Genomic DNA, 11,065 nt, shown 5'->3' with positions numbered 1-11,065 from the left:
TGCAAGGGTGGAGCCATAAATTTTGCATGAGGAGGAGCATATTAAAGTTTTTAAATTTTGACTAGGGCCGAAATATCATTTTTCAAAATTTTTATATAGAACAAGTAAAATTTTCTAAAATTTTACATATAAATTTTAAAATAAATGAGGTGGGGAAAAGGCCTAAGTGGGGCCCTACCTTGGCTCCGCCCCTGAATACATGTTCAACATTTGAATATGGCACCACCAGCACACCACTAGATTTGGATTCATGTTTGTATTCATTCTTGACATGTTTTGATCTGTATTTTGAATCTTTGGGATTTGTTGTTGATTTTTCTTCTTACCACTTGCCTTATTTTGTGTCCTAATCCTCTTTCTACACTTGTTACATTTCTTTAGGCAGCCCGGTTGACAATGTATCTTGATTCCCACCAAGGGTTGTCAACAGATCAAATTCGAATCGCATATACTTTTAATTGTATATACTTTTTTTTGGATATTCACATATTCTGATTTGCATATGAACAAAGAAAAATCATATTAAAATCCAAATCTGGAATCCAATTTCACAATCTGAATCTGATTTTTACATTCATGTCCAAATCTGAATCCAAATTTTGAACTGAATTTGACTGATTTTCAAAATATAAGAACATTGGATATAGGATATTTGTTGAAAAATAGATATGATCTTAATCCTTATCCGAATCTGATCAAATATTTATGTATATCTGAATCCCAATTTGAATATGAATGGATGACATTTCTTTAACTTCAAATTCGATACGATTTCTTAACCAGATATTCTTTTTTCATTTCTGATTTCTTCAAAACGGATTGGTCGGATATCCTATTTAAATTGGATATATTAACATCCATATTCCCACCCACCCCCTCCCTCCAAAGAAATGGGGAGAACTCTGCTTTTGAACTAGATCAGGTTAAAGTGGTGTTGTTTTTTGGAGCTCCATGACAATATATTGAGTCCAAGCTAGATATAGCACATGCTCCAATAGACTTTTGATCATCAGGGCACCTTGCCCAATTGACATACTTGAGAAAGCACTGAAAGTGAAGCGCGATTATGCATGTATTCGAAGTATGAAATTTGAGTGATTTGGCATATATACCTAAGTATGCAATTGAGAGCTGACCAACTTTCATAGATGGGATGTTGCATATGGCATACTTTGTTAACTGAATATGCATGATCCAGCCAAGTTAATGTGAGATATTTGAAGGTAGTGACCATATATACTTTTAGGGACCCAAAAGTTTTTTCATGAGAAGAGCCAAATTATAGTTTTAAAATTTTAACAGGAGGCCAACGTCCCTGCCTGCTCCCGTGGCTCTGCCCCTGTATACTTCTATATTTGGTTGGATCATGGCATGATGAAATTGATCCGTGTTCCAAACTTTTGGTCCCAAAAATAGATGTGGGGGCATGTTGGCATCGACCATATTTATTTTTCATATATAGTTTTGTTATTGTGACAAAATGATGGCTTTATCATTCTATTTTACTTCTATGCCCATAAAATAGCTTAGATGACCCAAATCCTTAAGCAAAATGTGGTGACACTGGAGAGACCAAGCTATATATCATCAATATAGACAAGCACATAACTGGTGAGATGTTGACACTTTGAGAATAAATAAGGATGTACTTGTTGTTGAGACTACAAACCAGAAAGTGCTATGTGCTTTACTTAACTTTTGGTACCATGCCTATGGAGCTTGTTTGAGTTCGTATGTGGGCTTATTCAATTTGCACATTAGACAACATTTTGAATGAATCCCAGAATGTTTCACGATGATAGGTGGTAATATGCATCGGGGTACACCGTGCAAAGCCCCCAGTGCATGATATGCATTCCTTTGACCCACTTCTAGGTGTACGAGTCATGCACATAGACCTATGCACGGTGCAGAGGCCTATGTATGTAACTAGTTTCGGTTAACAATGATGGACAACCAACCGGATCATTCGTCCATAACATCAGGGTAACAATGGACATATGCTTAAAAAATCAACAAGCTACTGCATTCCTCAGCAGACAAATAGGTAGAAACTACATGCTCATCGATATAATAGCAGGGGCAAGGGATTCAGAGTGAAATGAGTAAGTTAGGGTAGATAAGGAGTTTCCTAGCTATTAGCTCTTTGTCGTGGCCGATAACACCAGAGCCGAAGCTACATTGTAGTTGGTGTAGGCAATTGCCCACACCAGCCCACAAAAGTTACTTTATTTACATATATAAAGTTAATTATTTTTTAGTTTTTCTTATATATGAGTGCATCTTAAAGTTTGGAATTTGAACTTATTGTGCCCCTCGACCAAAATTTTCTAGTTCTGGATAACACCTCTCCTTTCAATTCAATCCAAAAAGATGGGATTGCATGTAGTAAGCATTTGATAATCAACAACTCTCTTTCTAATCATTCTTGGTACTATAGCCAGGCTTGTCACAATATTGGCATATCACACTTCCTTGGCTATAATAGCGACCTCCTTGCCCCCTCTTAGGATGATGCCCACCACAATAGGCACAAAAACTAGAGCTGTTAGCATAATTGGCATTTAGTGCATAGTTCCATTCTTTTCACCTTCACTAAAAAAGTTGCTCCTTTAGAAACTGTTTGGCGATAGTAACATATTGTTATTGTTTCATATATCTGCCTCGAAAATGTAGTATGTTCACGACACATTTATGACAATATTTCATGAATCTATTTCATTTTTTAGGATAAATTCATAAAACAATAACAACATGTTACTATTACCATACAGCTTCTTAGGAGCGGTTTTATAATGGGAACAATAACACATTGTTCCATGAATATGTCTTAAACGTTGAGGTAGATTCACACAACATTATAACATACTGTTCTATAAATTTGTCTCAAGGTTGGGGCAAATTAATGAAACAACTTGTAGCCGTCAACCCGAGCAAACGGCTCCTTAGTTGCATGACTTTAGATCTCGAATATGTAGCATAAGTGTTTTTCTAACAGTAGAGCATGCTAGGAATGAGGTTCTCAACCCAAAAATCGTGATTAATAGACTTTATCAATGACGAAATAGTCCAAATTAACAGTTGTTGATAATGCCAAACTCAGTTTCACTAATCAAGATTAAAGGAACGAGTCCCATTGTCTACTATAAATTTAGGAGGACACGGTTTAATCGCATCAACCTAACCATGCAAGTCATAACAAACAGGAAGAGGGAGAAATTGTCTGACGTTAACTGATGTTCATGGGCTTCGGTAGATAAATTCTTTACCAAAATCTAAATCAAATTACTTATTCATTTCTTACTCTTAGAAAAATTTTGAAATTATAATTCAGCCTAAATTTTTTTGGCTTCTTCCCTTAGTAAATTCTCACATCTTTTGAGAGAGAGAGAGAAAAGAGATCTCTCTACTCAACATCTTCATGTTCTTCTTCGGTTTTTATCAGCTGCCTACAGCCGGACTCTGGTCAAGCTTATCAAGGTTACTGAGTCGAGCTCGAGCTCTGCATTTAGCTGCTGAGTCAAGCTGATGTTTCGTTGCCGAGCTCGAACTCTTGGCTTTTTGAACCCAGCGAAGCTCGAACTGCACCAGCTCGGGCTCGACTATGCTCGCTATCGCTCACCCATATTAAATTCACCGAACCTCATACAGGTGCGAAATTAAAACCGCTTATGGGAGTCTCCATCGACAGCAAGCTTGCTTCGACACAACTCAAGGCTAACAAAATCGCATTCCTCCAAGCGGGTTCCCGGATGTCTGAGAATTCGACTCCGCCTTCATTAGATTTCCACCAAGAATGAGCAGTCCCTTGCATTGCGGTTCGAATTCAATCCGATAATTGGCGTCGAGGACGATGGCCGAACTTGCATTGCCGGCGTGTACGTCGCCTTTTTTTGTTTCCGATCGAGGAAATGTCGAGTTGGGGCAGAATGGAGGTTGTCTTCGTGCAAGAATCGTCCGTAGTGGTGCTCTCAGGAAGGAGAATCCCCGGAATTTAGGGTTCTTAGGGAATTGTCGTGAGTCCAGGAAGACTGGTTCTGGGCATGGCGGAATTAGGGTTTGTAAGGGCATGTTCAGGCCGAACGAGCATCTTCGTTTCTTAGATTGGGGCCAAACTGCTGAAATTTCGGCTCGGCAACATGGGCATGGAAGGTCTGCACCACGCAACAGGCGTTTCTGTAGCGGAGATGGAATTTGTTACATGGAATTGGAGAAATTTGGGCGCTTGAATGCACTCGAGAATCCAAATTCTGGAACTAATGTTCGTAAAATTGCAGAACGAAATCATGGTTTGTGGTGTCTAGGGTCAAAGAACATGCACTGTGCATATATCAGAGTACCGGCTTTTGGCAGATTCGGACGATTCGGCCGTGCGGACAACGAAATGGGGTTCAATTTTGAACCGGAAGCAGGAAATACGCTAGATAATTCAAGTGCCCGTTCCAGTTTAAATCGCCGGAATGACGATGGCATTATGGAAGGCGAGCAGTACGATTTCCTAGATCATGCTTTCGATCAGAAATTCAAGAGAGGTAGCAAAAATAACGAAAACTTTAATTCGCTATTCGTAAATGAAGAGTCCCTAAGTTGTTCTGGTACGAACACCTCCATGAATTATAGGACGGCAATGTCCTCAATGGCGCCTCAGGGAAACGACGGGACTTTAGATTCTGACAAAATTTCTGACGGTGGTTCAGTCGATCAACTGAAAAAGAGGAAAAGTGGCATAAGCAAGAATACGTTAATAGACGAAGATGATTTACTGCCAGTGGATCGAGATTTACTACAGCTGAGAAGAGAAATGCAGCAGGATGAGAACTTGGTTAAAAAGTCAGAATCTAATGACCTTGTTGGAGGAGAGAGTACGACCGAACCACTGTTCGAAGATGAGGAAATGGGGAGCTTGGTAAATCGTGGTCTGCATGGTGGTAAACAAGTACTTAGGAGATCAAACGTCCTTGCAAAGCAAGTCATCAGCATTCAGTCTGCCTTAAGCTTGGGTTTCGTATCCCAACTTTGGGTCGACGTTAAATCGGTAAGTACGTGCCAGTTTCTAATAGTTCTTGAAATTGATGCCTACCTGCTTTTCTTGTGCCTGCCGAAGTTTCTACTCAAATAAAATAGTAAATGCACAATGAGCGTCGTTAACGTGTTGTAATATCATTTATTGAATCAGAACTACATTTTTGTAACCCTGGACGCACCATTTTGAGCAAATTTACCGCGACTCTAGGAATTTTGTATGATAATAACGGTTAAACTTCATATGGTGTTGGCATGTTAGGACATTCATAGTGATTGTCAAAGCCTTCTACATCAGTCTGATGATATATAGTTTTACTAGTTATATTAATAATTGTTATTTTCTCAAGCATGCGATTGGAAATTTTAATCCAGTGGATGGTGCTTGTGGTAGAGGTGAGACCAAGTTTATTATCGGGTGAAATGGAGAGGTTTTTGTTGAAGGACATATTTCAGGTATGTCGACTCTATTGTGGAGTTCTGATTTCTCTTATTCATACAATGTCAGTTGCCTTTAAGAAACTTCTAGAAAATTACGTTTGACTATAAGCATGTCATCCAGTTTGTTGTACAGTGAAAATATTTCTCTAAGTGCGTGTGTTTCTTAAGTTTATTTTCAGTTTCTGATCATATTGTTTGAAATTTTCTTGGGAAGAATGAGGTTTCTCACCATCTTTACATTTATATCATATACTTGACGGATTCATGCATGTAGTGAGCTAGCTGATGAGAGTTAGTTCACAAATTGGATTAACCAACTAGTCTGGCAATATGGAGTTTAATAATACAAAGTTCAGCAGTCTACTCTTTTGGGTGATGATAAGATTGAGGGGATAGTTTGCAGCCATTGCACATACGTACTGCCTAAAGTCGGTAGGATATCTTGTATCCGTTGCATAACCGTACTGCCTAAAGTTGTTGGGGTAGTTCACAGACACTGCACTTACATACAGCCTTTAAAAAGTTAGTATGATTAATTTGTCTGAATTTATATTTTCCAATTTTTTAGAAATTAAGACCTCCATTATTTTCTTAAATACGTGATAGCGGAGGCCACTTTACTAGATAGTATAGAAAATACTAATAAACTGAAAAATATTGTTGAGAAATGTTTGATTATCCACACACCCCGTGCAGGTCACCTGGGACCTTATGTTGCGTAGTGCAAGGCAGAGCGTTTGAGCCACAAATTTAGCTTAGGGGACAAATTCATTGTAATGAAATATATATAAGAGAGAGAAAGAGGTTCTTGTCAATATTGGTGGTTCAATTTCCACAGTGGCATGTGAGTGATTTAAGGCAACATGGGCCAACAGTGCTCCAGATTCTGGCAAGATGACTAGGTGGGGCGACTAATGATAAGGGACTACTGCAGATATGGTGGGGCAAACAGGGCAGTTAATGGTTTGAAAGTTCTCTTCTCCTTATTAGTTATGACTGGGCACTTACGCCTGTGGGCTGGGTCTAAGAAGGGAGGGGGCACCAACCCTGCCGAAGGGGGTACTGTGTTACCCTGGCCCAGTCCCGCTGTTAATCTTCAGCAGGTCTGAAGGGGCTTGTACCCATGGGCCCAAGATAGCTCCACCTTTGTATGATAGCTTACTTGACCTTAAATAGCTAGTCCAGAGAGTTCAAGAAAATTTGAAGACGACCATGAGAGCAATGAGATGGAACCTTATGTAGTAAGGTCATTATGGAGCGAAAGTATGAAATGGATTGAGTGGGGAAATGAGTTTGGAATTTTGAATATAATTATAGTAGATGTTGAGAACTGTAGTTTGGCTATGTATCATGTACAGTATGCAAAATGTCGATTAGAATGTTTGAATGACTAGATCTTTATTTAGTAGAGGCATAGAATTTTGATTGGAAAATTGTTATTAAATCAAAATTCAAATTGTTGTTGTTGCAAACATGCAAATGAACTAGAAGGTAGTGAAGAAAGTGGGAGATCTGCAGATGGTTTTTTTTTTTTTTGTAGCAATAAAAAATTGTAGCATGTCAGCTAGTTTAAGCAACATCTTGTCTGTGTATTGCACTTTAGGGAGTTATGCTCGTTTTCCGGCATATACAACAATCAAGCACTTGCCTGAAAACCTGCTATAGTTATCATATTTGAAAATTTGACAAGTTGAGGATGTTTTCATCATCATTGTCTTCTTTCTATTGTATGGTTCATCATCATGGAACTTTCTCTGAATTCCTGGTTTAAACAGAGTTGAGCATGTATAATTTTGGCTAAGAATTGTCCCAGGTTGGCGATGTTGTGCTTGTCCAGGATGAGAGTGTAATCGAAAAAGATCTCCGATTAATTGGTTTGGAGACATTGGTAAAGCTATCTAAGACTTGAGCTTTTCTATAAATGGCTGAAAAATTCCTACTAATCAATTTTTCAGTAGATTTTTATATTTCTTTTCATAGAACATAATCACATGCTGATCACAATGTTTGGCTGTTTAGGTTGGATACAATGTTATAACTGAAAGCCGCCGCACTGTTGGGAAGGTAAGTTGTTTTTTGCTGGGTACAGCTGGTACCAGCATTGTTTCAATGCATTCATTCTTGTGAACACCACTGTATAATTTGGAAATACATCTGTCTTGTTTGGTAAGGTGCGAGGCTACTCTTTCAACATCAACTCAGGGTCCATTGAGTCCCTTGAGCTTGATTCCTTTGGTGTTTCCATCATTCCTGCCAGTTTGGTATGACATTTATTTTCTTTTAGCTGAACTGAAATATTGATATATGTTTCTTTCATAATATGTTTGTCTTTTCTTTACCGTAGGTAAGCACATATTGTTTGTTTGTGGAGGATGTGCTTGAAGTTTTGTCTGATACCATTGTAGTACAAGAAGGTGCTGCTTCACGAATACAGAGACTAACAAAGGTCATATTTATTACTGAGCTACCATCATAAAGTCTAACTCGTGTAAGCTTGTCAACATCAACTTCCTGTAAAACTGGGTTCACCCCTTCCAATATGTTGTGATACAATGCAACTTGGTCATCCTGATGATGGCTAGTTCCAGCTGTATCCATGCATCTCATGCCGATACTGAAAGATTTTGAGCGATCAGCCTTTTTTAGTTTTCATAAACCTCTGGTTCCAGCTATATCCATGTGCTTCATGTTGATTGTAAAAAAGTTTTGGGTGATCAGCCTTTTTTTACTTTATAAACCCCTGGTTGTATATGCGTTAGAGAGCAGATCTGGTTACATGCCTATAGGGACATGTACATCCATGAAAGCTTCCATTTACCTGGTGTTTTCTGTCCTCTGCACCTTTCGTCATTCCTATAGAACAAATATGGTATGTCCAACCAGAAGGTCTATTGCTGAAAGTGGTATCTTCTGACAGAACAAATATGGTACATTCAACATTTCAACCTGGGGTCTGTTACTAAAAGTGGTCTTTCTTGAAACAGGGGTTCTGGGGTAACCAAAAGATGAAGGCTGGTGATCATGATGATGAAAATGAATTGGATATCAGGTTGGCGCAAAGGCAAAGGCGCTCTTTGAGCCGATCTAGAGCTCGAAGGTTTCCATCAAGGAAAGAGGGAAGAGAAGATTGGGATTTTCCGTTGGATTATTGATGGTCCTAAGGTAACTCTCCGTTGCCAATTGATTTGGCTTTGTGCATAGTAGTATCACATATCTATGAAAGTTCTCCCTTTTTGCCTTGAATAGAACAAATCAGCAAAACACAAATTTGAAGTGCCATGCTTGTCGTACGGACATTGCTCAACCAGGTGACGGTGAGTGTAACCAGTGCCATGAATACTTTGTCAACCTTTTGATCAATCAATGTTGGAGCCTGTAGGGCGATAGTATGGGTGTCTGTGCTGCGTCTGCTTTATCTCCAGTGCCAAAATAGATTTAAGCTTGATCAACCAAATATTTGTACAGTTTGGTGCCATGTAAAAAAGAAAGATGGATATTATTGGTAAAGTCAATCACATTTAATTTTCTTCAGAATAATTGATTTTTTAGGCAGTTAAAATTCAGAAAAATGCTTATTGAATGGAACAAACTTTTCCTTTTCAGATGTTTTGGGGGCATCCTCCAATAAAATAACAAAATGCTGTATATAGAGCTTTGTCTAATAGATTTCTTGCTGGATCTGGGTTTTAAGTTCATCATCGAAGGGATGCCGTTTGCAACTACGGTAGCTGCCTCTGCTGCGCCCAGCTCCTCCTTGAGGTTGTCCATTGTGATTTGTAAGTTCTTGGTGCCTCCTCCAGTTTAAAAGGTTGACAAGGAACCTAGATAAAAGCTGTATTAGGCATCACAATACAAAACATGTCGCACCTCGGCTCGGAGAGCAGAAAGGCTTTCACTAACGCACGTTCGTAGTGATCGAAATTTAAGAGCAGGAATTTTTGTTTGATGTTCAACGACTGCAGTTCTTGCTTGTTTCTTCTTGTGTGGGCTTCATGTGTAATCTAGGTATATTTTTTAGATCTGACGCTGGAAGCGCATCGCGGAACAGTTGTGGTGTGGTGTTTCTTTTTCTTCGTTCGCTCAGTTGAGATGATTGATGAGCCAAATCAAGCCTCCATTGAATTGTATGGATGTGATTTAATTCAATTTGATAAGTGACAACCCTTGAACCTTTTCTTGTGTGGAAGATAATGTAAAATTACCAAATTTTTGTCACTTGTATACGGTTGGTTTTTGAAACAGTATATGTTTTTACTTACAAAAATTTATTTGTTCATAAATGATGTATTTTGTTATACATGACGTATTCTTTTGGTGAAAACAACTTTTGAATAATGCGATTATATTGTAAATGTGGACATTTTTGTATTTCGAAGAAACAAATGTGCCACTTGTGAATAACCTTTAACTTTGATATATACACACACACCAAAGGGGCATCTGGCTTTTCATCAATTTTAAGTCGGTTTTTTTTTTACTGGAAAAGAAAATTCCGACCACTGAAATGAACTTAGATTGAAAACCATATCTTTTACAGCTTATAAAAACTCCAATTTTTTGTGTTTATTCGAATATTTTTCATCAATATATGTGGCTAGATTTCTAAAAGAAATACTTCCAACAACCTCTCAAGTGATGCTGGCAGAAACGCGAAACGGCATAGCCATAAAAGCAGAACTGTATGCAGGTTGGATTAAAAATAGCCGGAATCGACCGGATACATGACCTATAGAAGCCTCTTTTTTTAATTAATTTTTCAGACGGTGAAAACTATGGCACTTGTCAAATCTGGAGTAATATTGAAGAAGGTCCAAGTTATGTTTGACCGGATTAGGTTACCTTGGGAACGCAAAATTTAAAAACTTGTTGCAAGAAGAAAGTAAGTAGGGCCTTTGGCTAAGATTGGGCGCCCATTTTTCCTTTTTCACAAGGGAAAATTTAAAAATAATAATAAACAAAAACCATAAATGCTTATGGCCCATGCAGGTCTCGAACCTGCGACCTTCGCGTTATTAGCACGACGCTCTAACCAACTGAGCTAATAGGCCTGGTTGTGAAGGTTGAACAAATGTTTTTTATAATCCATGTTAGGGTTGAAGTAGTCAAACTTCGATAGCGTACTTGATTTGTTCCGGATTAGTCCATGATACAAGGTCTTTTAGAAAGTAAAATTTTAATTTTCAGGCCTACCATTGCTCTGCAACTCTGAAAGGAGATCACTTTCTTGGCCTTTTAGCAACAGCCACATTTTTCTCATCGACATTGCTAAGAAGGGGGCTGGAGTGAAATTCTCTCTTAACATAGTCGTATCTTTTTTCTATAGGTAGAGGATAGGCATGAAAAAGAAAATCTCTTTTGAAAATAAGAAAGAAAAACGAAGAGGAAATTTTTGTTGTCTGGATAAAAATATCACACTCATGAATCTATTATCTCAATGATAGTCCAACTTAATTCAGTTTCCAGCGAATATTGCTCTAATAAATATAGCTGCATGGAGTATCTATCATTAGAACGGTTTACATGTTATGTCACTAACATGGGAAGGCATGCTCCTAGATTTTATCAAGGTGACATTTTCATAATTTTGGGTTCCATTTTTTTT

At 38.3% G+C, this 11,065-nt stretch overlaps 1 protein-coding gene and 1 non-coding gene across 3 annotated transcripts; one reads left to right on the top strand and one right to left on the bottom strand.

The window, feature by feature from the left end:
• Window positions 1-3,648: 3,648 nt before the first annotated feature.
• On the top strand, window positions 3,649-9,462 carry LOC116254784 (uncharacterized). 2 transcript variants are annotated; one of them, XR_007573483.1, is made up of 9 exons: window positions 3,649-5,035; window positions 5,398-5,478; window positions 7,277-7,351; window positions 7,483-7,527; window positions 7,635-7,724; window positions 7,808-7,909; window positions 8,448-8,625; window positions 8,710-8,777; window positions 9,067-9,462. XR_007573483.1 is itself a non-coding variant. In XM_031630357.2 (8 exons), the coding sequence occupies exons 1-7, from the start codon at window positions 3,854-3,856 to the stop codon at window positions 8,613-8,615; spliced, it is 1,743 nt and encodes a 580-aa protein (XP_031486217.1). In that variant the 5' UTR covers window positions 3,649-3,853; the 3' UTR covers window positions 8,616-8,625; window positions 8,710-9,063. The 2 variants fall into 2 exon arrangements, 1 of the variants encoding a protein (XP_031486217.1); XM_031630357.2 differs by lacking the exon at window positions 9,067-9,462 and having other exon boundaries at window positions 8,710-9,063.
• Window positions 9,463-10,437: 975 nt separating this feature from the next.
• On the bottom strand, window positions 10,438-10,511 carry TRNAI-AAU (transfer RNA isoleucine (anticodon AAU)). Its single transcript has one exon. It is a non-coding gene; the product is annotated as a tRNA-Ile (tRNA).
• Between the last annotated feature and the right edge of the window lie 554 nt (window positions 10,512-11,065).

Source organism: Nymphaea colorata, chromosome 5 (genome assembly GCF_008831285.2).
Source record: "Nymphaea colorata isolate Beijing-Zhang1983 chromosome 5, ASM883128v2, whole genome shotgun sequence".
Lineage (NCBI taxonomy): Eukaryota > Viridiplantae > Streptophyta > Magnoliopsida > Nymphaeales > Nymphaeaceae > Nymphaea > Nymphaea colorata.
This window is presented reverse-complemented; position numbering and strand designations above follow the sequence as displayed.

Coding starts and splice junctions, on each gene's coding strand:
- LOC116254784 (XM_031630357.2), top strand. CDS start 3,854: ATGGCCGAACTTGCATTGCCGGCGTGTACGTCGCCTTTTTTTGTTTCC. Junction 5,479..7,276: donor TGTTGAAGGACATATTTCAG/GTATGTCGACTC, acceptor GAATTGTCCCAG/GTTGGCGATGTTGTGCTTGT. Junction 7,910..8,447: donor GAATACAGAGACTAACAAAG/GTCATATTTATT, acceptor TTCTTGAAACAG/GGGTTCTGGGGTAACCAAAA.